Raw genomic sequence first — 13838 nt, 5'->3', positions numbered from 1 at the left:
TGTATGATCATTATTAAAAGAATGAAGTAAGATGATTCTAATTTAAATAAAACTTGACATTACCTTTTAATTTACCGATATACCGATTAAAAACATTGTGCCGCTATCAGATATGGTCTATTAATAGAAAGTTTATTATGGCAGAATTATTCTTAAGAAGAACGTTCAGTTATGACAGAATGAGTTTCATTGAAAGAAATAATTATTTTTTAATTTTCATAAATAGCATACTAGTATATTTATGTCCATTTAAGATTAGTTATTGTCTGTATCTGGATACATCAAAATTGAAATCCGAACTTAATTTTAGATTCACTATCTCGTGATCATAGCTGCTGATACAAAAGACAAACACGCCCAAGCTAATTACTAAATAACTTTAACAAGCTACCAACAAAGCCTACATTTGTAGACCTCCATTTATTGTTTTTATTTAATCTTTATTGTTATTCACAGTTTTTATCATAGATTTCGTAAGATGTAGCTTTTTTCATTAATAATATGAATGAAATGAAATGAATATAACAAATATTGAAATCAAACAGTTTTCACCGTAAATGTACATTATAAATATGTGCTTGCAAGATGTCAACATTTCCGAGTTTCAGGTTTCACGAAGAGTTAATTGTCAACTGTCACTGACATAATAAATCTGAAATTAAGATCGAATTTCAGTTTTGATATACATACATATAAAATCCAAATGCAGACAATAATTAATCTTATTTATTCAACTTGAATGAAATTAATTGACAAAAATAACGATATACGGTATTCATAAAAATCAAAAAAAAAAAGGGATCAATGAAATTCATTATGTCATTCGGAAATAGCTTAGTAAATGATGGATACCACTGTTGCCGAAGAACGGAGATCAGCGCTTTAAGGTAAAATGGTAAATTAACAGGTAAGTCGAGGTTTATCTTACTTCATTCTTTTAGTTATGTTCTTGCAATTTACTGGTGAAAATATCTTTTGATTAAACTTTACATAAAGGCAATATTTTATATATAACAGAAATGACGGTGCACTAGACCTCAGGTCTGCTGCACCGGTGACGGTGCACTAGACCTCGGGTCTGCTGCACCGGTGACGGTTCACTAGCCACTGCCATGCCTTTTTTGCGCATTACAGTAGGTTGTATAATTTCACATCAACATTTATAAATAAGAAACAGTAATTTAAGCCGTTTTTCTGACTTCTTCAAGTTTTTGGAGCAGGTGGCAGAATCACAATGAAGAAACTGGAACAGTCACATAATAACAAATAGTAATATTCAATACAACTTTTACAAATTTGACTCTAATTTTGAACAAGTGAAACGAAAGCTGAATCTAGTCTTTTCACGATTGTATCAGTTCATTTATCAAGAAAGAGTGAGAAATTCAACGAATAATACAGGGATATTTTATACCTTATTTGTGCCTGTAGAAATATCTAAACTTGCTGCCGAAGAAAGAAGTAATTAGCGCTTTAAAGATGATTTTGCCACGTCTTTAACTTCTTGTTTACAATTTTGGAGTTGCTGATGCGGTTTATTGAGAAACGTCTTCTGATTGGCTTGATATCCAGAACAAAGAATTAATAAAACCAATCAAATCGAGCGTAACAAACACCGGTGACCTTCGCCGTTTATGTAGGTCGATACACAATTTTATAGTCTGTTTAACTATTTAACGTTCATTTAATTTAGACCTGTTTAGAAATCAAATAAAGTATATAGCTAAGATACATTTATATTGTTATTGTCTTGAAATTGTTATTTGTTTAGTATAAAAAATAATCAAACTAAATATCAAAAAAATATGGCGGTGCATTAATTAAAGAAACAAACTATAATATTAACAGGAAGTTGACTTTGACAGCTGGTTGTTGTTGACTTTCGTTTTTGGACTGTCACATGAAAAAGTAACAGAGTATTTGCGTGTTTTACAGGCGCTAGACTTGTTCTCTCATTGTCATGGAACTGTGCAGGATTGTTAGCCTTTTTACTGTTGTGTTATGTTTGAATGTTTCATTCAAAAAATCTCTGTCAACACCAGTTAATGGATATTCGATCTCTAGGAAATTGCTAAAAGATGACTACATGCAAAGAAGACAACAAATTCTGACAGAAGAGCAAGATCAAAGACTTGGAGGGGAAGTAGTTTTAAGCAAAGATGAACAGACTGTGAATGAAAGACTGCTTAAAATCAAACAAACTGAAATAGACGATGCCCACTATCAAGGAAAGCCATTTGGTCCTCAGATTAACTTCTTGAAATCCAAGTCGTTTTATGAGCAAAGTTCGGTTTTCAAGCTGATACAGACAATGCCTAAAGGTAAAAGTTGTTTGAAAGACTAACAATTTTGCTTCTGTGATATCTCTAGTCACATTATATAAATTTTATCATCTGATATTACATTCGTTGCAGGGGAGTACTATATAATGATAAAACATTAACCATCATATTATTTTAAAACTCATTGATGTAACATGTATTGATTATTGGCAAATGGTTTTCCTATTGGCAAACTTAGATCATTTCACGTATAATGAATGATAGAAGAAAGAGCGTAATAGCTGACATTTCAGTTGTTAATAAAAAAAACACCACTCTTATGTAACAAGCAATTGCTGTATTTTTTTATTTCCCTTTTCTTAAGGTCAGGGACATATGCTTTGTGCAATGTAGAAGTATATGAAACAAATAAAAAGCCTCCAAGTGACTTCATCATGATAGAGCCATATTGGAATTATTAGCTCATGTATAGCTACTCTTGCAGAGATTGACACATGTATGCAGTCAAATTTCTGTATAAAGTGAGATGTTTTCAATATGCCGGTATGATCCAATAAATTGATTTCCCTAATTAATGATAACGTCTTATACATAATCTGATAATGCCACAATTTCTCGTGTGTTCTAGTTTGCAAGTCATGAGCTGTATACATAATGTTCTAAGTCTGGCCTTTCCTTTATCAGCCCGCATCAATGTAGATCAAGACAGCATCATATCGCTATTCCTATGATATAAAGATTAAGTGAATCTGTGGCTTTGGGAAAGTTATAAACTGACCTTATTATCAATCAGTCATCTGCCTTATCACTTGTTTTGATCAATATAATATTAATGTTAGAACATGGCAAATGACTAAATAAGAGATCGATTTACTTTAATTTGATCGATGTTTCATTGGCGTAGTCTGCACTGACCTAAGTGACATATCCCCTCTGAAGCAGAACGTCGGAATAATGCACAATGTTGACATCTGCTATTGATCTTTGTATGGTGTCAAAATTCTATATTGATTGTATGAAGTTGCCATATGACATTTTCTGTTTTATCACCATGAACTATTACCTAGTATTCGTCTTAAATGTCCCTTCAAAATTCTCAGGACCCTGCCTTATAATCCTTTTCAATAGCTCTTTCTAATTTTTTTTATCTTATCACTTACTGTGCTGAATTAAGCTGTAGAAAAAAAAAGCCACATAAGAAACATAATTGAGGGGAAAAAACTAATAAAGCGCAGTAAGGTTTCCAAACTGGGAATTGTTCACAATCTCATCAGACTGTTTTAAATCTATATAAACTGCAGCAGAAGCACGTGCATAGCTGTGATGTAATTGGCCACATTTCAACTGTAAGCACCATTACCATTTATCAACACCACAACCATCATCATCACCAACATCGTCGTTAAGATGATCATTGTCAACGTCCTCTCAGTCATCGTCATCAACATCTTTTTCTTCATCGTCATCGATGACACTTTACTATTTACAATTATTTCAGGTGGGGCATTGCACGTGCATGATTGTTCTATCGCTGACATCCAGTGGCTGGTAAAGAATGTCACGTACAGGGATAACTGTTACATGTGTTATGATTCCAAAAACGAAATATCTTTCCAGTTCTTCAAAACGCCTCCTCTTAACCCAGGTATGTAAATCCCGTGCTGAACACAGACATTGCTTTTTTGTAAATATCATAATATATATCTGTTCTAAGTCAATTTTAAATCTGAAGTATACATGTAGTAGCCTCGTATATAGGCAAAATTGTTCAGTATAATTGAAATGTATCGAGACCGTAAAAATTCAATCATTAATTGCACTGAACTTATATGGCATGTATATTTTTTAACAACATCGAACGGTCACTAGACTAAAACGGAAATAACTGCTTAATTAATGGAGGAAAGTGAATTCATACCGTGAAAGAAGATCCTGTATGTTTTGCATGAAAGTTTTTTTATTCTTTCATGTCTGTTATTCAAATATAAGTAGTCCAGACGTCGCCAACTGTGAGCAAACCCCAAATGACGTTTATATGGACGTCGCCATCTTGGAATGGACGTCACGTCATTTTACAACGTAATTATATGTGAAAATCACAAAATCTTGATTTTGAAATTCATTTTACAGCTTTAAAAACACATAACAATACGCACGCAGATGTTTTTTTAAACTAATACGTACTATTTGAGCTCGAATGTGATGAAAGTTTAAATGTTTTGAGTCCGCCTCCTGGACAAACAAAAACAACATTGCTGGTATAATATGAGGTGTGTTCGTGACCCCAGTGAGGCTCAGACCCACGACTACCGTTTCCCTTTAATGTTTGCAACCAAAACGTCAAGAAAAGACATTCATAATGTCGCCCGTATAGCATATATTAATCGTTTAGTTTTCTAAGAGCTCGTTGTTATATTTCAGACTGCCCGTGGAAACTGGTCAGCCATTTCCGAAAGGACTCTGGAGATGTGACTAAATTTGATGATCTGTAAGTTTATTTGGGATCATGTTCCTTGGTTAAAAATGTATCTCCTGGCACTAGTTTTTCTCAAATGCATCCTTTTAAAATATAAAAGGTGTCAGGCTATAAAGAAGAGTATGAGATGCATTTTAAATAATAAACAAAATGAAATTTCTTTGTTAGTTTTCAGGAATATTCATAACCGGTTTTCACCATTCAAAATTTTTCAATGTCAGATGTTTACCTTATGTATTTTTTGTTCATCTGAAAACAAAAAAAAACTTGATTTTTTAACATAATAAAAACATAGATGACACTGACGGTTATCTTTTAATATCTTAATGTCTAACTTAAATACTTCTCATTTCGTGGTTGTTAAGTTTCCGTTTAAGTTATCAAACTTGTGATTTGTGCTGAATGTTTTTATCTTGTATGGTTGCCATAGTGAGCACCCCCTTCACAACACAAACAGCAGTGACTGATTGATTAGATCGTCTAGAGTCTTCAGTTTAAATAGTTCGAGAATCCTGCTAGCATCTCGAGTAGGCACACCTGCATTTTAAAGGCACCGGTCCAAACTTACTGGCTGACTGGAGCATGAAACCCTTTATACTTATATCTAAAGCGAAACTAAACTACCATAATTTCTCGAACACAGAAATCCTACAGGAAAAAAATCATAGTGAGAGAGGGATTCGGTCATCTAACGCTTAGACATAAAACATAAAGTCTTATGGCCATGTATGCAGGTGATTTCCAAGACAACACCATGGCTTGGAAAAGAAAGATATAATTTTTGTATTTTATCATCAATTACAAAAGTGTGTCGATTAGAACTTTTCTCATATTCTAGTTTGGTAAAGACAATGATTCTGACAGACGAATATGCGAATCTAGACATTAATACAGTGTGGACAAGATTCGAGCTGATCCTGACACGTGCCAATGGCCTAATCAACTACAAGCCGGTATTTGGCGACTATTTCTACGAGGCCCTGCGCGAATTCCATTCAGATAACGTCCAGTATGTCGAAGTCAGGGCCCTTCTTCCAGAGGTATGTTATATTCATCTGAGTTTTCTGAATTGTGAATGCACAAGTTTTCATCTGTTAAATGTAACTTTTTAACATGCGAGTGTTTGAAATTTAATTAAATATGACAGGTGTTGTTTCTCTAGAATCGTTACTATATTTTCTTATACATGTATAACTATGCTTTTTAACAAAACAGTGTAGACCACAATAGATTTCATTATGTTTTGGCAAGTATTTTATAGGTCCATTTTTAGCGTTCATATAGACAAACCACAGGATAAACAGTGGACGTACTAGTTTGTAAAGAAATGAAAGTTTTGAATCCGCGAATATATACAGTCCTACATTTCACATTTTCATATATAAACTTGTGTTTTATTGATAACACAGGAAAGAATAAGCGAAATTTGTTTCAAGTGTTCACAAAAAGTCTGCCTGAATACATGATAATATGAGCCGCACCATGAGAAAACCAACATAGTGCATTATGTTGTTTTCCTCATGGTGCGGCCCAATTATTAATATGTATTGATGTTATCGTGGCGGGTCGTTTAAAAGCCTCTATTTAGTAACTGAAGTTGTCTTTGAATTAGGTGTTTTCTTGTTGACAATTTTGTTTCATTTAAAAATTTCCATATATACCACTCTGCATCAGAAATAAATGTGTTAATTCTTAAACCCATACAGAAAAGGGACCAATCTTTCGCAATCGATTCTAAACGTTTTACTGAAATTGTTAATGATGTATTCGCAATGTCATGTATAAATGGTTTATTAGCATCATATAGAAAAAAATGTAATTTCTCCGATGTCTTTACAAATGTTGCACAGACCCTTAGAAACACCTGTCAGTCATAACTTTAAATTACTTAAGCTTTTACCGAGAAACTTAAAATTAATGAGCCGCACAATGAGAAAACCAACATGGCACGGCTCACATCAGTTTTTGGGGACTGAATATTTAACCTTTCTTGCCACTTCGGTATTAAGTTGTTTCGATGTTCGCTGGAGAAGCTGTATTATTACAAATTTTAATTTTACTCTCTATGTCTTTTCCTGGTTATTTCAATTTGTGACGCGTTGTAATTACTCAACAGACGAGAAAACATTTCTTGATTTTCTCCTATTCTGTTGGAAATCTTGTTTTGTTTGAGGCTTCTACATTTAATTTCTCGTACAAAACTTAACATACGAACAGCTGGCTTGAATACTGACTGTGTCATTTAATAAAGCACACCCTCTTATTTTTATTTATTTTTTATTTTTTTTTTTTTTTTGTAAGCTGAATAAAATGCGACTGAATAGGTGTTAGTATTTTCACCTCAACTGTAAAATAAACGATTCTATTGTGCGAAACTAAATACATTGAAAACATGAAAGTTTTATAAGAAATTGCCATAGATTATTGCCTTCAGTAGAACCTTTTGTTCCATGCGGCGCACTGTATTAATTGAATATTAATAATATTATTTCCTATACGCCCGTGGATCTTTAGGAGAATGTACCCGTTGTGGACCCTGTCTAAAATCTATTGTGGCAGAGACTCGGACGATAGAACCGCCCATTTGATGTATTTGAAAATTCATAACATGAAACCCCGACTTTGACTATTTTTTATAGCTAAAAGATCAACGAGTATACCATTCAACATAATTATACTGTATAATATCTGCTTTAATTAATTCGTCCGTGAAGCATAGCCCAAAAATCTCAGACGAAGCTGTCATCTCTTAGAAAAAGTCATAGAGCTACGTTTGTATAGCCTAAGCAGTTTCGAACTCAAAATTTCTACATTTTGATAGGTGTACGAGCTTGATGGTACCACACTTAAGACAGCGGAAGTAATGGAGATTTATAAGGATATGACTGAGAAATTTCTAGCGGATAACATCAACTTCACTGGCGCGAAAATCATTAAAACAAATCTTAGGTAAGTTATTATCAGTTACTATAATCAGTAGTTATAATCAGTTATTGAGCATAAATAACCCAGCATAGACCTTTTTCATTTTCATTTTTCCTCAAAACCCTATCTTTTGCTACTTTTTTTCTGACAATTAAAGGCGTCATAAATAGGTTTTCCGAGACTGCTATTGGAATTGAGTTATTTTGAATATATTTTTTTTTAGATTTAAATCGGCATCCGACATTCTTGCCGACGTTAAAGATTCTATTCAGTTGCTACAAGAGTTTCCGGATCATTTTGCTGGGTATGATCTGGTAGGTCAGGAAGACCCGGGGAAACCACTGATAGATTATTTAGATGCATTGAGATATCCCTCGCAACAAAAACCACCCATTACGTTGCCGTACTTCTTCCACGCTGGGGAAACTGGTAAGAAAAAAATGAAACGGCAATAGGCTATCTTAAAAGACTACTTTTTTCTCGCAGTAAGAGTGTTTGAAAGACGAAAACAGGTCAGCGCAAGGAGGCACCTGCCGGTTTGTCTATATTAGAACGTCGGTCTATGTCAGTTTTTGTTGCACAATTCTTTATTTAACACGTGTAGGAATCTCCGCTTTTCCGTTTGTACTGTATTTTGACAATATGAAAAGTTTTGCCAAACTTTTATGTTTCTTTAAGAAGTTATTAAGTCATGTAATTTTCTTTAAGCTGGTATAAACAGTCTGGAGGACCTATATATATGCACAATTAGCGATAAATTGCTGTAACACATGTGTTTTAAAAAGCATATTTCTAAATTGACCCCACTTTATTATCATTGTTATATATCTGGATTTTATTCTATACATACATCTAGTTTAACAAAAGGTTTATGACCTTTTTGCACTTTTTTAGACTGGCAGGGTACACGAGTAGACGATAATTTGATAGATGCGGTATTGTTGAACACCACAAGGATAGGCCATGGATATGCACTGCCGAAACACCCACAAGTTATGAAGATAGTAAAACAACAAGATATTGCTATTGAAGTTAACCCAATATCTAACCAAGTATGTACATATTAGTTCTCACTCTTGAAATAATTAATTGTTGTTTAAATGAATTTTCTCAGCAGCCATAACACTCTCTGTGGACAGATTGAATTTTATTTCTGTGCGCAGTTGTTTTAACCGATGCAGGTTATTGCACTCGCCCCGGCGTTCGCCGTCGCCATCATCGATAATGTTTGATTAAGTTAAATATCTCTGTTACTATCTTGAACCTTCTTTATCTATTTTAGGTTTTAAAACTTGTGGATGACATGCAGAATCACCCGGCGTCCGTTCTTCTAGCCGATGGGTTGCCAGTTGTGATAAGCTCTGATGATCCGGCAGTATGGGGTGCACAGGGACTGTCTTACGACTTCTACGCCGCGTTTATGGCATTGTCAGGCAGGGACGATGGTCTTGAAGTTCTTAAACAACTGTCCATGAACTCTTTGATGTAAGTAATATGTATATTGACCAATTTATAGATTTGAACCAACTGAAAACGATGGATTTATAGGCATTTCAAGCAATTATTGCATTTTTTCTTGTGCATGGCTTTTGTCTTCTGAATTCTTGCAACGACGACAACAGTACCAAAAGTGAATACGAATAAAAAACAGATATCTTAGATTTCATATCTCACTTTAATCAGTGATATTGTGTTCATGTTTGAATTTTAAACACGGCAAAAATTTGTATATTTAACGGAAACAATTTCCGACAACAGCATCAGTAGTAGTACTTGGCTCCAAGTCAGAGAATAAATTCCGGCAATGTTTCATGTGAACTAGTTTTTCAGTTTTTTGTTTTATATATTGTGTGTTGTATATAACTCGACATTCTCGCATACCAGAACTCTACCATTGTTCGTCTCAGGAATATGTCGAACCCGCTCAGTCTGCTGAACGGAAATATTACCTTGATTTTCCGGAAGTTTTTTAACCCTGCCATCTGCTTCTAGCTTAAAATCATGTTACTGTAATTACAGATACAGTGCCATGGAAGAGAAGAAAAAAGTCCAGGCATTAAAAGATTGGCAGGTGAAATGGAAAACATTCATAGACAAAACAGTTCGAAACTTGGAATCCATCTTGATAGGATAAATTGCTATCCATGGTTAATGAGTTAATAGCACCTGCAATATACGTCAAATTATGAAATAAATGTATTTGCTAAGGACAATCAGTAACTGTGCGGTACCTTTGCATGGTATAATCCCAGCCCGCAAACCAGTACTCTAGTCGGCCTTGGAGCGATATCATTTGTTTGTTTTGCCAGTAATAAGCAAGACTAATTTCGATGCTCTGGACACCCGATTTCTTTTCCTGCCACTAATCTGTCTCTGTCCGCTATGGGCATGCGCACTAGGATTGTTTTGTCCATAGTAAAATATATATGGAAGAAAGTCGCTACAGCCACAGACATGTGCACGAGATTTAAGGTGCTTTAATACTTTTTGTTTTACATGTAAGAAATACCAAGTTACAGATGTATGAGATATTTTATTATTTATGACAACTTTAATTGTACATGTATGTTAAGCTTGATAAATAGTTTGTGCTTTTTTACCCTCACTACCTACTCCAGAGCAAGAACTTCGTGTTATTTATAATCTATATTTTGTTTTATTATAATATATTTGTGTCTCATTGAGAAACGCAGTATTTTCACGTGTATAATTTTATATTAACTATCGTTTATTTAAGTTTGAAAACCTCACTGGACTAACTGTGTTTACTTTAGCATATATACAATCAAACAGCGAACATGCAATGTGATATATTGTTTATAGATCTATTTATCTTTGATAATGCACTGGAATTGTATACATCTTACTGTACTTAGTACATTGTAATATAAATCATGTCTCATTTTACAGAGGTACAGAGAACACGGTGTTACTGATATAAAATGTTGTGTGTTAACGTATTTTATTTAAGAAATAATTTATAGCCAAACCGTGTTTTAACACTATTTGTACACGATGGGCGGTTATACGTCGGGCGTAATAATCTCTTAATGCTTGCGGAATAGTTCCATCAGAGAATTATTCTGCTGAGCGAATAACCAACCCAGTGTGTGTGAATTAATCAAGACAGTTTTGCTGTGTTAAATTTCGTTTTAAACATGTTTTCAGTAAACTATTACGTCGACATGACGTCAACATAATATCATTGTGATGATTAAAACTTATTCGCTGTAGATTTTATTTTAAATTTTGCTTTCATTTTTACCTATATCTTTTATGTAATCAGATCCTGCAATTTTGTTGACTGCCATTATTGTTAAATTAAGTCACGTTCTTAGATTGCGAAACAGCGGAAGTGATAATAGATGCACGTAAATAATATATATTATACGATAAATTTTCAGCTCACAAGGGGAATATTCAACATTTGACAATGTATATTTTTAGAAAGAATTTAATGATACTATAACCTGGCAAAAAATATGAAAATCGGACTTCAAACAAAAAAGATACGGCAATTTAAATAACGGCAGACATTTTGTGCGCAATTACGTCATCGTTATTTCCTTATATGGGCATTACCAAATATGGCAAAATTGTGTTAAATACAATGGAAGCTAAAATTTAAGTTATACACTTTAACACACACACTAAGGTTCATATTATATTATGGCCGACAAAAATTAATATGTTTCTCTTAGTTGTTACTGATTTTCCGTATATGGTAATGCCCATATAAGGAAAGAATGATGATGTCACTGCGCCAAAAATCACTGCCATTTGAGTTCATAGATGGTATTCAAATGGCTATATCTTTTTTGTTTGTAGTCCGATTTTGATACTTTATTCGTTAGTGTTAATGGTTCACCTAATTCTTTATACTAAGAAATGTTGCCAAATGTTGCATATTCCCCTTTAAATCTAGTCATGATTGCGAAATAGCAATAATGATGAAGGGTACTTGTGAATTAATATCATACCAAATTGTTCATTTTATTGCCAGTATTGTTAAATAACTAGTATGTTCATATATTGTGAAACCGAAATAAGGACAAAGGCTACTCGTCTTTTAATACCTTACCTCAATTTTTCATTTACGTCATGTAATGTTATAATAATTTTAATATATACATGGACAGTATTGTATGAGTAAAATTATTTACGTACATGTCAGTACTAGACATGTAGAAGTGTGCACATGTTCTATATATACTTTTGTATCTTTTGTTGTGAAACATACACAAGATTTGTTTTAACTTACATTTTTAAACAATGTGTCTCAAGTTTAGCTTTAATTAATATTAACGTAGAGCGTTTTTTTTTATGAGACAGGGTGAGTATTGATTTAAAGAAAACTATCATATTCGTCTACTGTTTGATCAACCTAATTTCGTGATTCAGAAATGCGTTTTTGTTTTTTTTTTTGAAAGATACAGATATAAACCTTATAACTTCCCTAACGTCTCCGATAGGGTATTTATAATGTCACGTTTAGGCAATAACTGTAAAAATTGGGGGGAAATCATAGTTTCGATTTGTTTTAACATGACGTTTTTATAAATGTTCATTCACAAATAAAATCGAAGAAAAAATGCGTCAGAAAAGACTTCAAAATACCCCAATCAAAACCGTTTTTTGAAGATAAATTCACACCTTTATTTAACAAGGTACGTCATTTAAAAAAAAAAAAAATCTATAACCACTCTCAGCGTTTTTTCAAAAAGAAATCAAGAAAAAACTTGTTACGGAAAATGTTGATCAAACAGGAGTGTTTTGTTGTTGCCAAAGACCGATTTCAAAGGTCTCATTTGTTGTTGTCTATATATATAAAGATATTCATATTGTAAGAAATATTGTACATTTTACGAAAACTATATATTTAATAAACTACGTATATATGTTTACGGATAAAAGCGTTTTTATACATGTCTTCCCGAAATAAGGTCTTTGTCTGTTTCTGCTGCGTTCCTTGGTTACGGTAGTGTACCCCGTAATGACAATCGGCAAATAACGGTATTCTCCGTAAGCGATTTCGGCTTTTTCCGGCATTTACGGAAAGTCATGCACGCGCTGAGCTACATTTACGTCCGGAGAATGCCGAATTGCCTAAAGAGAGAATATACTAAGTACGTAACCACACGGAAAATGACGAGTGCATCAGGGGTTCAATACCTAAGGTAAACAGAAAACTGTACTGAATCCGAAAGTGAACATGTTCGAAACAAGAAGTTCTGTCACCCCTCCGAAACAGCAATCATTGTTTTGCATTACACGAAATTTTCTCCAACAAAAAGTCCGATAGCCTCACCATGGTACATAGAAAAGCCTTACCCTTGCATGATCGTAAGAGTCGACTAATAGGATCTTAACACTTGGTTTTGCTATAACTCTGTGAATCCAGCAGGTATGCAAATTTTGATTCCATACCTCATGTTTTTATTTCGATGTAAATGAGATGTGAAACCAAAATGAAGAGGAAGCAGGCAGACACTGGGGTGTATTTTTTTAACTCTCAAATTAGGGATAATACACATTGTTGTTTTTTGTTTGTATTGACGTCTGCAAACGCTCTCAAGATTGTTAGTATAAGGTCGAGGTCACCAACACATCCCAAGGACTTTTGCAGACCTTAATACACAAAACAAACGTGTATTGCCGTTATTCCTGCATAAAAACATGACACGATGATTAAATGTATTGTTTTAACAATTCACCCCCCCCCCCCCCCCATCTCTTGCTTTAAAAGCTGAAGACTATACAACCATCCTCGCCTCACCATAAAAAAGCTTTGATATTCTTGGTTTTAATATTATCTGGTCCCTTAAAATTAGTATGTATGTTTTTTTTACTTTACTGTGTGAAGATAGACCGTCAAACATTCCACACCCTCGCTTCTGCTGACAATTCTTGTTACGGTTTGTTCTAATAGGTAACTATTTTTTAGCTCACCTGTCACATAGTGACAAGGTGAGCTTTTGTGATCACGCTGCGTCCGTCGTCCGTGCGTCCGTCCGTAAACTTTTGCTTGTGACCACTCTAGAGGTCACATTTTTTATGGGATCTTTATGAAAGTTGGTCAGAATGTTCATCTTGATGATATCTAGGTCAAGTTCGAAACTGGGTCACATGCCATCAAAAACTAGGTCAGTAGGTCT

At 33.9% G+C, this 13838-nt stretch overlaps 1 protein-coding gene across 1 annotated transcript; it reads left to right on the top strand.

Annotated features, from left to right (window-relative positions):
* The first annotated feature begins 1846 nt into the window (after positions 1–1846).
* On the top strand, positions 1847–12106 carry LOC123536213 (adenosine deaminase AGSA-like). The gene is made up of 9 exons (XM_045319188.2): positions 1847–2321; positions 3781–3927; positions 4704–4770; positions 5597–5798; positions 7580–7707; positions 7907–8112; positions 8578–8735; positions 8966–9168; positions 9703–12106. Exons 1-9 carry the CDS (start codon positions 1961–1963, stop codon positions 9815–9817), a joined length of 1587 nt encoding a protein of 528 aa, XP_045175123.2. The 5' UTR covers positions 1847–1960; the 3' UTR covers positions 9818–12106.
* The last annotated feature ends 1732 nt before the right edge of the window (positions 12107–13838 follow it).

This window comes from Mercenaria mercenaria, chromosome 17 (assembly GCF_021730395.1).
Source record: "Mercenaria mercenaria strain notata chromosome 17, MADL_Memer_1, whole genome shotgun sequence".
Taxonomy (NCBI): Eukaryota; Metazoa; Mollusca; class Bivalvia; order Venerida; family Veneridae; genus Mercenaria; species Mercenaria mercenaria.
The sequence above is the reverse complement of the archived record's forward strand: the minus strand, read 5'-3'. Positions and strand labels throughout refer to the sequence as shown.